This window comes from Jaculus jaculus, chromosome 18 (assembly GCF_020740685.1).
Source record: "Jaculus jaculus isolate mJacJac1 chromosome 18, mJacJac1.mat.Y.cur, whole genome shotgun sequence".
In the NCBI taxonomy this organism is placed as follows: domain Eukaryota; kingdom Metazoa; phylum Chordata; class Mammalia; order Rodentia; family Dipodidae; genus Jaculus; species Jaculus jaculus.
The window spans coordinates 14,760,769-14,777,424 of NC_059119.1; the positions used below are offsets into that span (position 1 = coordinate 14,760,769).

The 16,656-nt window shown below is 46.3% G+C and overlaps 1 protein-coding gene across 2 annotated transcripts in view; it reads right to left on the bottom strand.

The window, feature by feature from the left end:
- Myoz1 (myozenin 1) overlaps positions 1-16,656 on the bottom strand; it is a 21,382-nt gene continuing 4,726 nt past the window's right edge. The window contains exons 1-6 of one of the 2 annotated variants that reach the window (XM_045137769.1): positions 14,102-14,162; positions 12,015-12,105; positions 9,562-9,740; positions 1,955-2,195; positions 1,430-1,595; positions 1-511 (exon numbers count right to left, since the gene is read on the bottom strand). In XM_045137769.1, coding sequence (XP_044993704.1) covers positions 280-511; positions 1,430-1,595; positions 1,955-2,195; positions 9,562-9,740; positions 12,015-12,087 — 891 coding nt within the window. In that variant the 5' untranslated portion in view covers positions 12,088-12,105; positions 14,102-14,162 and the 3' untranslated portion in view covers positions 1-279. Of the gene's footprint in view, positions 512-1,429; positions 1,596-1,954; positions 2,196-9,561; positions 9,741-12,014; positions 12,106-14,101; positions 14,163-16,656 lie in introns of those variants that run through there. The other variant, XM_045137770.1, reaches the window with a different exon arrangement.

The following is a 16,656-nucleotide window of genomic DNA, read 5'->3' on the forward strand; positions in this document are numbered from 1 at the left end:
TTCATTTCCTTGAAGTTTATTGACTGTTACCAGTGGCAGAGCACAATCCATGAACGAGCAGGCTTCACATGGAGCAAGTAGAAAGGGAGTTTTGAGTTGGTGAGGAAGTACCCTTTGGAGTGGGAACGTGGGGTAAAAGATGAAAAGGCAGATCCCTCCCCTATTTTCCCTCCACTGCCACAAAAATACTGGATTAATAGTGGGGACATCCTGCTCTGCATTCCTTCTCCCAGTTGGAGCCAGAGAGGAGAAATAATGCAAGTTAAAGGAAGAAGCACCTTACAGCTCCTCTGTTTCTCCATCTAAGGGAATGCCAACATTCACGTTGTAGTCTGCATGCTCCCCCGAGCTCAGCCAGGGAATAGGGGTTCGATTGAAAGAAGGCCTGTTGGAGAGGTTCTGGTTGTAGAGGACCAGGGGTTCACTCAGCAGAGGCCCCAGATCAAACTTGGGCATCTGGAAGGTCATGCGTTTGGAGGCCTTCTCATATCCACCGTAGGGCATTGCCGTCCTGAGGATCAGAACAAAGGAAACAGTGCCTTATCAGTGAAATGCTAACCCTGTTTTGAGGATGGGGAAGTCCACAAACTGTAGTTGGAGATTGCTTCCGTATTCTCCCACTTCTTCCTAGCACCATGTTCCCCTTCCTGGTTTGCTTGTTTCCCCCAAAATTAATGATGAAAAAAAGAATCTCATGGGTTCTAGATATTCTTATGGACAGTAGTTACCCACAGCAACATTTTAGAGGAAGTAATCCCAAACTGTAGACAGAACAATCTGAGATCATCTTAAATTAAAGTGTAGAGCTGGGCGTGGTGGCGCACACCTTTAATCCCAGCACTGGGAAGGCAGAGGTAGGAGGATCACTGTGAGTTCGAGGCCACCCTGAGACTACATAGTAAATTCTAGGTCAGCCTGGGCTAGAGAGAGACCCTACCTCAAAAAAACAAACAAACAAAATTAAAGTGTAGAGGAACCCAACTGCGCCCTCACCTCAATTGAATAGTGGATGTCAAGCTGAGAAGAACTAACCAAATGCCAAGGCACTTCTCTAAGCCTTCCTCACCCTGCTTCCACACAGATCTATCCATGGCCTAGAGATGTCCAATTCCAAAAGAACAGGTTCTTAAGGCAGGGAGAATAATGGCTTCCCTACTGGGAGTGGAAGGGAGTCCCAAGCAGCCTTCAACCACACTATGCACCCAAGACTCAGAAGCAGGGTGGCTTTCCCTCATACTGTCTCCTTCCTCACACCGCTCAGATGAAGATGATCCAGAGTTAACAGGCTTGCTTTGCGTACAGTCCCCATGCCCTGCCGTCTTCCATCCCATCTGAGGCTCCTTCTAACATGCTTGAACTACAGTCCAAAGCCAGCTAAAGACACAGTACTGCACACTGGAACACGTCTGGTTTCTTCCCACCATCCTACCTGTTGAAGGACTTATATTTGGGGAGTTCAGCTTTGGCCCCATAGGCCATCAGGTCAATGCCGAGTTCAACTTTTTGCTGGGGGTCAACCCCCATGGCCCGATCCCACGGGGAAATATAAGTCTTGAACACAGTGATATGTTTTCCTTCTCCACCTGTCTGGCCATCTGGTAGCCATGGGAGAGAAAAGTCAATCAAATAATAGCAGTTAGTAGTCAATGAATTAATCCTCTGCCTTGGCCCTAGGGAGGATGCTGGGGACAGAGACACAAAGTATAATAATCTGGAAGTTACATGAAGTTTGTGACATCGTGATAGTTTAGAATCAGATATGTGACTGAACTGATTGTGCAACAAAGCTTCTGGGTGAAATAAATATATCCCTGTGTCCCAGTCACCTGGTTCCAAGACATCTCCACTTGCCTCCCTGCTCCCCATACCCAAATATCCAAATGAGGCCTTAATTTGGGGACATCTCTGCTCTAGGGACCAGACACATTTTTTTTGGGGGGGGGTGAGGACTTGCCTGATCCTGGCTCACCAGCCCCTGCTGTGCCAGCTGCTCCTCCTCTGCCAGGCTGGCCGCCAGGACCACCTGCACCCCCAACTCCAGATCCAGAGCCCTGATGATGGTGGTCAGATCCATACTGTCCAGCAGAGCCACTGCCTCCTGCATGGCCTCCACCACTGGTCTTGCTGTAGGAGAAGCCCTGTCCAGCTGTACCCAGCTGTCCTCCCACTGTGGGAATGAACTTCTGGAAATGATCCTGAAAAGAAAGTACAAAGCAAAGGAAAGGTTAGCAATGGGTATGAAAAATACACAAAGCCATATATATATATATATATATATATATATATATATATATATATATATACACATATAATCCCAGCACTCGGGAGGCAGAGGTAGAAGGATTGCTGTGAGTTCAAGGTCAACCTGAGACTACATTTCAACCTGGACTAAAGCAAGACCCTACCTCAAAAAATAATAATAAATAAATAAAATAAAATAGGGCTGGACAGATGGCTTAGTGGTTAAGCACTTGCCCATGAAGCCTAAGGACCCCAGTTCAAGGCTTGATTCCCCAGGACCCACATAAGCCAGATGCACAAGGGGGCGCACACGTGTGGAGTTCGTTTGCAGTGACTAGAGGCCCTGGCGCACCCATTTTTTCTCTCTCTCTCTGCCTCTTTCTCTCTCCATCACTCTCAAATAAATAAATAAAAGTTTAAAATCAATTAAAGAATAAAATTGTAATTTTTTTGTATTTATTTATTTGAGAAAGAAATAGGCAGGTAGACAGAGAGAGAATGGCAGCACCAGAGCCCTTGGCTGCTACAAACTCCAGATGCTTGCACCCCCTTGTGCATCTGGCTTTCGTGGGTCATGGAGAATTGAACCTGGGTCCTTTAGCCATCTCTCTAGCACCGCCCAAAATTTAAAAAAAAAATATTTCACCGCGCAGGGCGTGGTGGCACACCCCTTTAATCTCAGCCCTTGGGAGGCAGAGGTAAGAGGATCGCTGTGAGTTTGAGGTCACCCTGAGACTACATAGTACATTCCAGGTCAGCCTGGGCCACAGTGAGACCCTACCTCAGAAAACCAAAAAAAAAAAAAAAAAAAGGCAGGGGCTGGAGAGATGGTTTAGCAGTTAAGAAGCTTGCCTGTGAAGCATAAGGACCCAAGTTTGGTTTCTTAGGACCTATGTAAACCAGATGCAAATGGTGGCTCATGCATCTGGAGTTCCTTTGCAGTAGTTAGAGGACCTGACAGGTCTATTCCCCTCTCTCTCTACCTACCTTTTTCACTTTCTGAAATGAATAAATAGAGCCAGGCATAGTGGCACATGCCTTTAATTCCACCACTCAGGAAGCTGAGCCAGCAGGATTGCCATGAGTTCAAGGCCACCCTGAGACTACATAGTGACCTCCAAGTCAACCTGAGCTACAGCGAGACCCTACCTCAAAAAATATATATTGTTGTTGTTATTTGTTTTGTTTTTCAAGGTAGGGTTTTGCTCTAGCCCAGGCTAACCTGGAATTCACTATGTAGTTTCAAGGTGGCCTCAGACTCACAGTGATCCTCCTACCTCTGCCTCCTGAGTAGTGCTGGGATTAAAGTCATGTGCCACCACCCCTGGCTTTTTTTTTTTTTTTTTTTTTTTTTGAGGTAGGGTCTCACTCTAGCTCAGGCTGACCTGGAATTCACTATGTAGTCTCAGGGTGGCCTTGAACTCATGACGATCCTCCTACCTCTGCCTCCCAAGTGCTGGGATTAAAGGCGTGCACCACCACGCCCCACCTCCTGGCTATTTTTTTTAAATAAATTTTTAAAAAGAAGAAAGTGGTCAGAAACAAGGGACAATCAGAAGACTATGAATCCCCTGAGAAATCCCTTCTCATAACTGGATAGCAGATTATCTGACCTCTTCAGGGGATTTAATTCCTTAGTTACACCTCAGAGTGGGTTATCTCATTCTCTACTCTCCTTTACCATCCTCAACGAGGCAAAGAAAGCCAAGCTATCTCCTTAACTGGAATATGCCAGGATAGGTTGGCAGAGAGAAACCAGTCTTTCCTCATGTACCCCATGTATCTATGTGGTAGGGGATGACCTTGAACTTCTGATCCTCCTGCCTCCACCTCCTGAGATTACAGGCTGGGATTACAGGCACGTGCCACTGTGCCTGGGGTGCTGGGGATGGCACCTTGGGCTTTGTATATGATAAACAAACACTCTACCAACTAAGCCACATCCCCAGCCCTTCTGAAACCAGTATTACTTTGTTTTTTTTTTAATATTTATTTTATTTTTATTTATTTGACAGAGGAAGATGGGGAGAGAGAGAATGGGCATGCCAGGGTCTCCAGCCACAGCAAACAAACTCCAGACACGTGTGCCCTTTTGCATCTGGCTCATGTTGAAACCAGTATTACTTTGAAGAACTAGAAAGATCTGTCTCCTCCCTTCCTCTGCTCTGGGGCAGTCAGAACTCTGTCCCTGCTCCTCTCCCTCTTTCTCTCCTCTCTCTGGTGTCTACTGGACCAGGACTTCCTGACAGTGAAACTGTAGCAGGTGATGGGGGGAGGGGAGCCAGAAGGGCAACACTGGATTCAGCCCCAAAGCCTAAAAATAACCCTGCCAACTCCTTGAGGAGGCTCTCTCGGCCACCTCAACATGTATACCCCCATGTTCCACCCAGTTTGTAACCAGATCCAGCAGAGAGGAGGGCTTCTGGCCTCCTAAAGTTAGATTTGACGGGCTCAGCACTTTTACTTTGCTCCTAGGGAAGGGCCAATGACAGACACTCCTGACCCTGTAGGCTTCTATCGCCACTGTTCCCCAGCCACCCAGAAGAGGTGAAGGAAGAAGAAAGGAAAGGGAGCCGGTCCCCTCCTCCTCAGCCGTAATGTCCTATGCTTGGCCTCTCTCCATGCCCTACTTCTCTTTCTTTTGGAGAAAGAACCTGACTAGAAAATACTTGATCTTATAGAAAGATGATTTGAGTCACCTCATCTGGGGTCTTTAGGGAAAAGGCTGACCCTTTCAAACAAGGAGCTAGCTATAAAAACTCATTTAACTCTTTTCAAGAGTAATTACAGGGCACCACTTAATTTTTTTGTTTTGTCTTGTTTTTCAAGATAGGGTCTCACTCTGGTCCAGGCTGACCTGGAATTCACTATGTAGTCTCAGGGTGGCCTCGAACTCACGGAGATCCTCCTACCTCTGCCTCCCAAGTGCTGGGATTAAAGGCATGCGCCACCATGCCCAGTTTACCACTTATATTCGATGTCCAGATGTGTAAGAATTTTTTTTAGTACAAATGTGCCCTAGGGCTGGAGAGATGGCTTAGCGGTTAAGACGCTTGCCTGCAAAGCCAAAGGACCTCAGTTCGATTCCCCAGGACCCATGTAAACCAGATGCACAAGGTAGTGCATGCATCTGGAGTTCGTGTCCAGTGGCTGGAAGCCCTGGAGCACCCTCTCTCTCTCTCTCTCTCTCTCTCTTTCTCTCTCTCTCTCGCTCAGCCTCTTTCCCTCTCTCAAATAAGTAAATAAAAATAAAATATTTTTAAAAAATTAAAAAAAGAACTTCGAGGGGGTGCAGGAGAGATGGCTTAAAAGATAAGCACTTGCCTGTGAAGCCTAAGAACCTCAGTTCGAGGCTCAATTTCCCAGGACCCACGCAAACCAGATGCACAAGGGAGTGCATGCATCTGGAATTCTTTTGCAAGTGCTGGAGGCTCTGATGCACCTATTCTTTCTCTATCGGCTCCTCTTTCTCTTTCTGTCTGTCTATTGCTTTCAAATAAATAAATAAAAATAAACCAAAAAAGTTTTTTTTAAAAATTGAGGGGAAAATAAAACACCATGTAAGGAGAAAAAACGAAAGAAAAAAGTTGGGGCTGGAGAGATAGCTTAGCAGTTAAGACACTTGCTTGCAAAGCCAAAGGACTTAGGTTTGATTTCCCAGGACCCACAAAGCCAGATGCACAAGGTGGCACATGCATCTGAGGTTTGTTTGTAGTGGTGGGAGGCCCTGGTGTGCACATTCTCTCTCTCATTCTCTCTCTCTCTGTCTCTGTGTGTCTTTCTTCTTTCTGTCTCTATCTCAAATAAATAATTTTTAAAAATTAAAAAATTATCATTTATTTGTGAGGAGAAACAGAAAGAGTGAGTATTGGTGCACTAGGGCCTCTTACTGCTGCAAATGAACTCCAGACACATGTGCCACTTTGTGCATCTGGCTTTAGGTAGGTATTGGGAAATTGAACCTGGGCTGGCAGGTTTTGTAAGTGCCTTTAACCACTGAACCATCTCCGCAAGCCTAGCTTACTTGTTTTTTGTTTTTTCTCCGAGGTAGGATCTCACTGTAGCCCAGGCTGACCTATTCACTAGGTCGTCCTAGTGTGTCCCTGAACTCACAGCGATCTCCTTCTGAACTCCTGCTATCTCCCTTCTGGGTGCTGGGATTAAAGGCGTGTACTACCATGCCCGGTTCATCTTAGTTATTTTTGTCTCAAACATTGCAGGGACCCAGGCATGGTGATATATATAGCGGGAGATATACTTACAGAAAAAAAAAATCCACTGTAAAAACTGTCAAGGGCTGGAGAGATGGCTTAGGGGTTGAAGCACTTGCCTGCAAAACCTAAGGACCCAGATTCTATTCCACAGTACTCACATAAGCCACGTAAGGTGGTATGGGTCTGGAGTTTGTTTGCAGGGGCTAGAGACCCTGTTGTGTCTGTTCTCTCTATCTGCCTCTCCCTCAAATAAATAAATATATAAATAAACTTTCAAGCTGAGCATGGTAGCACGTGCCTATAATCCCAGCACTCCTGCAACAGAGGTAGAAGGATGGCTGTGAGTTCAAGACCGTCCTGAGACTACATAGTGAATTCCAGGTCAGCCTGAGCCAGAGTGAGACCCTACCTCAAAAAACCAAAAATAAATAAAATAAATAAACTTTCCTCAAACTCATAAGCAATCCTCTGCTTCAGTCTTTCAAGTGCTGGGATTACAAGCATGAGTCACTAATTATTGTATAAACTTGATAGTCAAATTTTATTTATTTACTTTTGAGGGAGGCCTTGCTGTAGCCCAGGCTGACCTGGAATTCACTATGTAGTCTCAAAGTGGCCTCGAACTCACAGTGATCCTTCTACCTCTGCCTTCCAAGTGCTGGGATTAAAGGCATGTGCTACGACACCAGGCCAGCCCTGTATTTTTTTTTTTTTTTTTTTTTTTTTGAGGTAGGGTCTCACTCTGGCCCAGGCAGTCCTGGAATTCACTATGTTGTCTCAGGGTGGCCTCAAACTCACAGCAATCCTCCTACCTCTGCCTCCCGAGTGCTGGGATTAAAGACATGTGTCATCACGCTGAGCCTTATTTTTTTTTAATTTGTATTTATTTATTTGACACAGAGAGAAAGGCAGAGAGAGAGAGTGGGTGTGCCAGGTCTTCCAGCCTCTGCAAATGAACTCCAAACACATGTGCCACCTTATGTATCTGGCTTATGTGGGTCCTAGGGAATTGAATCTGGGTCCTATGCTTCACAGGCAAACACTTAAACCTCTAAACCATCTCTCCTTTTTTTTTTTTTTTTCAGGTAGGATATCATTCTAGCCCAGGCTGACCTTGTACTCACTCTATAGTCTCAGACTGGCCCTGAACTCACTGCCATCCTCCTACCTCTGCTTCCCCAGTGCTGGGATTAAAAGTGTGTACCAGGGCTGGAGATGGCTTAGTGGTTAAGCGCTTGCCTGTGAAGGCTAAGGACTCCAGTTCGAAGCTCGATTTCCCAGGACCCACGTTAGCCAGATGCACAAGGGGGCGCACACATCTGGAGTTCGTTTGCAGTGGCTGGAGGCCCTGGTGTGCCCATTCTCTCTCTCTGTCTCTCTCTTTCTCTCTGCCTTTTTCTCTGTCTGTCTGTCACTCTCAAATAAATAAATAAAAATAAACAAAAATAAAGTTTGCACTACCATGCTCGGTGCTGTTCTGTAATTTTGTTTTATTTTATTTTATTTTTATTTAACTGGGCGTGGTGGCACACATCTTTAATCCCAGCATTCGGGAGGCAGAGGTAGGAGGATTGCCATGAGTTCAAGGTCACCCTGAGACTCCATGGTGAATTTCAGGTCAGCCTGGGCTAGAGTGAGACCCTACCTCGAAAAACTAAAAAAAAATATATATATTAATTTATTTGACATAGAGAAAGGGAGAATGGGCATGCCACCCTCTGCAAATAAACTCCAGACACATGTACCACCTTGTACATCTGGCTTATGTAGGTTCTGGGTAATTGAACCTGGGTCCTTTGGTTTTGTGGGCAAGTGCCTTAACCACTAAACCATCCCTATGGGCCCCCTTTTCTTTGAGATAGGGTCTCACTCTAGCCCAGGTTGATCTGGAATTCACTTGGTAGTCTCAGGGTGGCCTTGAACTCATGGCAATCCTCCTACTTCTGCCTCCCAAGAACTGGGATTAAAGGCGTGTGCCACCATGCCCAGCTATTTTAAATTTAATATGTATTTTAAAATATATTTTATTTGTTTGTTTGAGAGAGAGAAAGATGAAGAGAGAAAAAGGGAGAGAATGGGCCTTCAGCCACTGCAAACGAACTCCAGATGTATGCACCCCTTTGTGCATCTGGCTTATGTGGGTCCTGGAGAATCAAACTGGGATCCTTTGGCTTTGCAAGCCTTAACTGCTAAGTCACCTCTCCAGCCCCTTCTTTTCTTTTTAATTAATCTATTATTTATTTTTAATTTTTATGTTTTGGTTTTCTAAGGCAGGTTCTCACACTAGCTCAGGCTGACCTGGAATTCACTACGTCGTCTCAGGGTGGCCTTGAACTCTCAGTGATCCTCTTACCTCTGCCCTTCAAGTGCTCAGATTAAAGGTGTGCACCATCACACCCAGCTAATTAATTAATTAATTTATTTATTTATTGACTTTTTGAAGTAGGGTTTCCCTGTAGCCCAGGCTGACCTGGAATTCACCATGTAGTCTCTAGATGGTTTCAAACTCATGGCAATCTCCCTACCTCTGCCTCCCCAGTGCTTGGATTAAAGGTGTGTGCCACCATGCCCAGCTACTTTTTTTTTTTTTTTAAGAGGCAGATAGAGATAATGGGCAAGCCAGGGCCTGTAGCCGCTGCAAACAAACACCAGATGCATGTGCCACCTTGTACGTCTGGTTTACATGGGCACTGGGAAATTGAATCTTGGTCCCCAGGCCTCACAGGCAAATGCCTTGACCACTAAGCCATCTCTCCAGCCCTAAATTTTATTATTATGTCCCAAATATTGCAAGGAACATACTTCACTAAAAACTCAATGTGTATCTTCAAAATAAAGAACTGGTTGTTCTGCGTTTTATCTGGCAACCTTATTTTTAACACCCATGCCGGAAAGGAATTTTCTCCCTATGGGTGTGGTACTCCCCTACCTCTTCACTGGCTCAAAGATGAAGACTGAGTTTCAGAAATAGGTTGTAACTTGCCCTAGAGCTGCCGGGGGACTCATAGAGAGGAAGTTGATCATATTTGATAGGTTCCCGGCCTACCAAGTAACCACCAAAGCCAACACTATGCTTTGAGGGCGTGTGGTTGATTTTCAAACTCACCATGGAGCTGTCAGAGAAAACATCGGGGTGGTTCTCATAGATGAATTTCTCCACCCTCATCTGCCGCAACTTGAACATCTTGGAACCCCGGTTAGTAAGCAGTGACAGTTCCTCCAGCATCACGTCCCTTGGGACGCTGATCTTCTTGCCCAGATTCAAGCCCGAGCTCTCCCGTCCACCTTTCAAGGAAATGGAGGGGAGGGGGAGGCAAAGGAAAGAGAAAAGTAGGATTTTTGTGGGCTCCAACTGCTGATGCCACTCACAACCGTGTGTCCTGGCAGAGGTGAGGGGTTGGGGGTGGGGCGGATCAGGCAGAGGAACTTTGATACCTGATCAAGGCTCTTGAGAGATTTCCATATCCTGGGTTTGGAGTTAAAACAGAATGCAAGGGAACAGGGGTTCTAGAAAAAGAGACTGGGACTGCTAGAGGTGAGCAGGGTCAAAGGGAGGTGAGCTTGGAGCGGAAGATTTAAAAAATGCAAGGGAGGCTGGACATGGTGGTGCACACCTTTAATCCCAGCATTTGGGAGGCAAAGATAGGATTGCCTTGACTTTGAAGCTACCCTGTGACTACATAGTGAATTCCAGGTCAGTGTGGGTTAAAGCGAGACCCTACCTTGAAAAAAAAAAAAAAAAAATGCAGGGGTGGAGATGGCTTAGCGGTTAAGGCATTTGCCTGCAAATCCAAAGGGCCCTGGTTGGATTCCCCAGGACCCATGTAAGCCAGATGCTCAAGGAGGCACATGCGTCTGGAGTTTGTTTGCAGTGGCTGGAGGCCCTGGCGTACCCATTCTCCGCCCCCCCCTTCTTTTTAAGTAAATAAAATATATATTAAATAATGCAAGGGCTAAGCATGGTGGTGCTTGCCTTTAACCCTAGCATTTGGGAGGCAGAGTGAGGAGAATCGCTGTAACTACAGTGAAAATTCCAGGTCAGCCAGGGCTAGAGCAAGACCCTGCCTCAAAAACAAACAAACAAAATGCCAAGGAACATCTTAGATGGGGATTACTGAAGAAAGCATAGCCCAGGAGAAAGTTGATAGCTCCATCCTATGTGGCCATCTCTAAATACAGACTCCTGTCCATTTTCTTCCCCTTAGTGAACTCTGGCTCCAGAGGTATTGAAAGAACTCTTCCCATGTGAGCACGTGTGTCTACCCCCGGGGGACATGACTGCACAGTTTCCTATTTTAAGTGCTTACACAAGTTACCTAGCACTGGGGAGAAATTAACCATGCCCTGAGGTCTCCGTCTATGTCAATCTCCTTTGTACTTTCTTCCTCAGACCTACCTCACTTGACATGATCCTGTGCTCCAGAGCCTGTGCTGGGCAATATGGCAGACTTGTCTCAGAGCACAAGGTGAACAGGTGGGAGGATGAGGAGTTGATGCTGAGTCCTTTCTGCCTTTCTCTCATTGCTCTTCTTCCTTATCCCTCTTCCCTCCACCCCTGAATTGTTGTGTGTGTGTGTGTGTGTGTGTGTGTGTGTGTGTGTGTTTCGAGATAGGGTCTCACTCTAGCCCAGCCTGTGAATTCACTCTGTATTCTTAGGGTGGCCTCGAACTCATGGCAATCCTCCTACCTCTGCCTCCTGAGTGTTGGGATTAAAGGAATGTGCCACCATACCCAGTAGTCTTTTTATTTATTTATTTATTTATTTATTTAAGAGCGACAGACAGAGAGTGAAAGAGGCAGAAAGAGAGAGAGAGAATGGTTATGCCAGGGCCTCCAGCTACTGCAAATGAACTCCAGATGTGTGTGCGCCCCCTTGTGCAGCTGGCTAATATGGGTCCTGGGGAATCGAGCCTCGAACCGGGGTCCTTAGGCTTCACAGGCAAGCGCTTAACCGCTAAGCCATCTCTCCAGCCCCCTCCCTTTTTTTTAACCCTCAAGCACGTTCAACCTTAAGTTATTTCTGGGATGCTTTTTTTTTTTTTCCAAGGTAGGATTTCACTGTATGTAGCCCAGGCTGACCTACAATTCACTATGGAGTCTGAGGGTGGCCTTGAACTCACAGCGATCCCACTACCTCTGCTTCCCAAGTGCTGGGATTAAAGGCATGTGCCACCACGCCTGGCTTTCTTTCTTCTTTTTTTTTTTTTCAAGGTAGGGTTTCCCTCTGGCCCAGGCCAACCTGGTACTCAATCTACAGTTCCTGGCCAGCCTCCTTGAACTCACAGTGATCCTCCTCCCTTTGCCTCCCCAGTGCTAGGATTAAATATGTGCACCATCATGCTTGGCAGGGTTCCCCCCAACCCCGTTTTATAAGATAGGGTCTCCCTCTAGCCCAAGCTGACTCGGAATTCACTCTGCAGTCTCAGGGTGGCCTTGAACTCATGGCAATCCTCCTACCTCTGCCCCCCCCCAAGTGCTGGGATTAAAGGTGTGTGCCACTACACAATGATGCTTTTATTGAGTCAGTCCCATATTGGAGAGCTGCAAGCCTACCGTACCTCCAGTGAGTTCCATGATCAGCTTGCTGGATTTCCTCCTCTTGTTAGGGGCCGGGGTTCCTGAGAGCGGCATCGTGGAGGTGGAGTCAGCCTGAGGGTTGGAAGTGGGTTTAGAGGATGGACAGACTGACTGGGAGAAGTGAATGTATGGAGTGCTTCTTTTTTATTTTTTCCTTTCTGTTTTTTTTTTTTTTTTTTTTTTTTCTAGATAGGGTCTCATTCTTGCCTAGGCCGACCTGGAACTCACTCTGTAGTCTCAGGCTGGCCTCGAACTCACCAAGAACCTCCTACCTCTTGCCTCCCCAAGTGCTGTGATTAAAGGTGTGCATCACTACACCTGCCTTCCGGTATTTCTTAACTTGGGGTTAAGGATAAAATGTCGCCAGATTATTATTATTTATTACTACTGTTATTATTATTATTTTGGTTTTTCGAGGTAGGGTCTCACTCTAACTCAAGCTGACCTGGAATTCACTATGTAGTCTCAGGGTAGCCTCAAAGTCACAGCAATGCTCCTACTTCTGCCTCCCAAGTGCTGGGATTAAAGGCATGCGCCACCATACCCGGCTAGATGATTTCTTTCTTTCTTTCTTTTTCTTCCTTCTTTCTTCTTCCTTTCATTTTTTTTTTTCAGTGCTGAAGATCTAACCCAAGGTTTTGTTCATGCCAAGTAAGTGCTTTACTACTGTTATATCACCAGCCATCAGATTTTTAAAGAAATATATATCCCCCTAAAAGATGAAACCCCACTGGTTTAGGGCTTCTGTTTCCTGGGTAGCATTGGTTTTCCTGCCTTCTACTAACCTCTTCTGGGCTGCTTTACATATAACCTGTGCAAGGACTAGAAACATAGCTGTGGGGCTGGAGAAATGGTTTAGCAGTTAAGGTGCTTGCCTATGAATCCTAAGGACCTGGGTTCAATTCCCTAGTACCCACATAAGCCAGATTCACAAGGTGGTGCATGCATCTGGAGTTTATTTGCAGTGGCTAGAGGTCCTGGCATGACCATTCTCTCTCTCTCAAATAAATAAGTAAATATAACATTAAAAAAAAAAAGCAGCTGGGCGTGGTGGCACACGTCTTTAATCCCAGCACTCGGGAGGCAGAGGTAGGAGGATCGCTGTGAGTTCGAGGCCAGCCTGAGACTACATAGTGAATTCCAGGTCAGCCTGGGCTAGAGTGAGGTGAGACCCTATCTCGAAAAACCAAAAAAAAAAAAAAAAAAAAAAAAAGCATAAGCCGGGTGTGGTGGCACACTGGGAAGGCAGAGGTAGGAGGATCTCCGTAAATTTGAGGCCATCCTAAGAATACACAGTGAATTCCAGGTCAGTTTGAGCTACAGTGAGACCCCTTGAAAAATAAAACAAAACAAACAAAAATCATAGCTGGGATTGAGGAGTGTTTTAAGTCAATAATGCAAGTACAGCAATGCACCCAGGTTTAAGGGTCCTGACATGATTTGAACTCTTTATTTGCATTGGGATATCAAACTAGGGTTATGATTCCAGGCTCTATTCTCGCCTCAGTCTTCCCGCAAGGCCCAAAGGGGTAGAGAAATCTTTTACCAGAGTTGACTGAAATGTGGCCTGAGAGGTCATGGGTGTCCCTAAGCGTCTCATACCCCAAGCCTCAGACCTGGAGTGGAGAGAGAACCAGGGGGCATTTGAGCCCTAACATGTCAATTCAGCATTATAGAAGGAAGGAACTGGGGAGGACAGGAACATGGTAATAAGATCTGGTCATGGATGGAGACAAGCTGGGACCAGACAGAGACTCTAGCCTCTCCTTACAGGAGCTGGTATGCAGAGATGAGCTGTCTTCTGTGGAGTCCTGTTTCTAGACACCCACACACACAATTTTGCTGATGAGTGGACCTCAGCCTCCGATCTCCCAACATGTTTCCATTTTCCCCCAAACTCCTGGGCCTCTCTTTATCCAACTCCATGACTCCTCTGAACTGGACAGCTGGGAGCGGAGAGCATAGTTAGGGAGCAGGACTACTCCCCCAGGATCAAGAATCACAATTGCAGACACAGAAGTCAACAGATTGGGCTCCAGCCCCTCACACCACACAGCTGCAGACTTACCGGCTGCTCGGTTGGTGGTCAGCTCTCCCTGGGGTCCAGCAGCTTTGGAGGACTGAGCTGCTGTGACCAGAGAACCTGAGCTGGGCAGGCGTGGGGGCAGCCCTGGCAGTGGGGGAGGGAGGATGGTTATTAATAGAGCTGATGAGCGCAAGCAGCTCAAATGGCACGGGGGGTACTAAGACCCTGGAACCAAGATCCTACCCTCCCTGCCCAGAGGCTCAGGAAGGAGAGAAAGGTCTTTGGGATTCTCTCACCGGGCTCTCTGGGCCACGGGCTTCCCTTTGCCTTGCACCTTATGTCATAGCTCCAAAGACGCCCTCAGGGAGAAATCAACAGCCTGGGTGAGAGAGAGCAGGCAGTAAGTGGTGGGTAGCTATTCTGAGTGGGCGAGGGAAAGAACTCAGACCAGGAGAACATGCCCTGTGGGGTAGTCTGACCAATTTAGACTGGGGATGGAGCCTAAATAATACGTTGGATGTATTTGGGAGTGAGAGAGAGTAAGGCCCTGTGTTTAAGGACAGGATGGAAATCTTCACAGTGGAAATGCTCTTTAAAAAATTTTTTTGTTTATTTTTATTTATTTCAGAGCAACAGACAGAGAAAGAGGAAGAGAGAGAGAGGGAGGAAGAGAGAATGGGCACGCTATGGCCTCCAGCCACTGCAAACAAACTCCAGACGTGTGTGCCCCCTTGTGCATCTGGCTAACGTGGGTCCTGGGGAATCGAGCCTTGAACCAGGGTCCTTAGGCTTCCCAAGCAAGCGCTTAACCACTAAGCCATGTCTCCAGCCCTAAAAAAATTTTTATTTATTAATTTATTTTGTCCTTATTTCCTCTGCTTATCCAGATTGCATATTTTTAGTGTTTTTTATTTTATTTATTGGAAAGAGAGAGAAAGGCAGATAGAGAGATAATGGACACGCTAGGGCCTCTAGCCATTGCAAATGAATTCTGGACGCATGTACCACCTTGTACATATGGTTTATGTGGGTACTGGGGAAACAGACCTGGGTCCTTAGACTTTGCAGGCAAGTGCCTTAACTGCTAAGCCATTTCACCAGTCCAGAACTGCTTTTGTTGTTGTTTTGTTTTGTTTTTGGTTTTCGAGGTAGGGTCTTACCCTAGCCCAGGCTGACCTGGAATTCACTATGGAGTCTCAGGGTGGCCTTGAACTCACTGTGATCCTCCTACCTCTGCCTCCAGAGTGCTGGGATTAAATGTGTGTGCCACCACACCTGGCAAAAACTGCTTTTTAAATTTCCTAGATATGTTACTCTTTGTCCCTAGAGGGCACATCTTGGCAGGACCTAGTGCAGTGAGGGATAATGTGGGGAAGATCTGTCTGCCTCACTCTTTTTCTCTTAGCTACAAATAACCTGGATCCTCTCCATCTTCAGTTCAGGTTCTGAAAACAACTGCCACTGCACCTCTGCCCTATTGCAGTTGCCTAGGGAAGTGGCTTGGGGGGCAGTGCAAAATTAGTAGGTGCACAAAATAATGGATTTCTTTGTTTCTTTTCTTTTAGGGATGGAGTAGGGATTGAACCCAGGGCCTTGTTCACACTATGCAAGCACTCTACCACTAAGCTGAATCCCTAGCCCAATAACGGGTTTCTTTTTCTTTTTTTTTTATTTTATTTTATTTTTTTTTATTTTTTTGGTTTTTCGAGGTAGGGTCTCACTCTGGCTCAGGCTGACCTGGAATTCACTATGTAGTCTCAGGGTGGCCTCGAACTCATGGCGATCCTCCTACCTCTGCCTCCCGAGTGCTGGGATTAAAGGCGTGCGCCACCACGCCTGGCCCAGTAATGGGTTTCTTTATGACATTTTCTGACATGTTTACCATTGTACTTTGCTCATAGCCACTTCTCTTTGTCCTCATGCTACCTCAAGAAGAGTCTTATTTTGTTTTGGGGACAAGGTCTCATGTAACCCAGGCTCTCCTAAATTCACCGGGCAGCTGAGGATGGCCTTAAACTCCTGACCCTCCGGCCTCCATTCCCTCAGTGTCAGGGTTACAGGCGTACACCACAATGTTCACTTTATTCAATGTTCATTATCAAACCCAGGGCCTTATGCACGTTAGGTAAGCACTCATCCACCGAGCCATGGTCCCTGGGTGTGGTTTATGAAGTTTCATAGTATGCTTCATCCATCTCATTATGCCCTTGTTCTGAGGTAGGATCTTCCTCTAGCCCAGGTTGACCTGGGATTCACTATGTAGAGTCAGTGTGGCCCAGAACTCACGGCAATCCTCCTCCCTCTGCCTCATGAGTTGTTGGGGTAAAAGGTGTGCTCCACCACATCGGGCAGAGCACCTTTCCTGTTCTTTTCCTGCTCCTGCTGGGGCCGAAAGTCTTCCCCACCTACCTCTGCACAAACCAGTTCTGTCTCCAGACCCTTAATCTTTTAGGTCCTTCATTTTCTCCAAACCCAAGGAAGCATTTAGAAGAAAAAAATGCAAGCAGCAAATAGAGACTTCATTATCACTACTACATTCCTGTGAAAAACAAACTCAAAATCTGATCTGTGACTCAAGTGAAGACAGCCATTTAGCC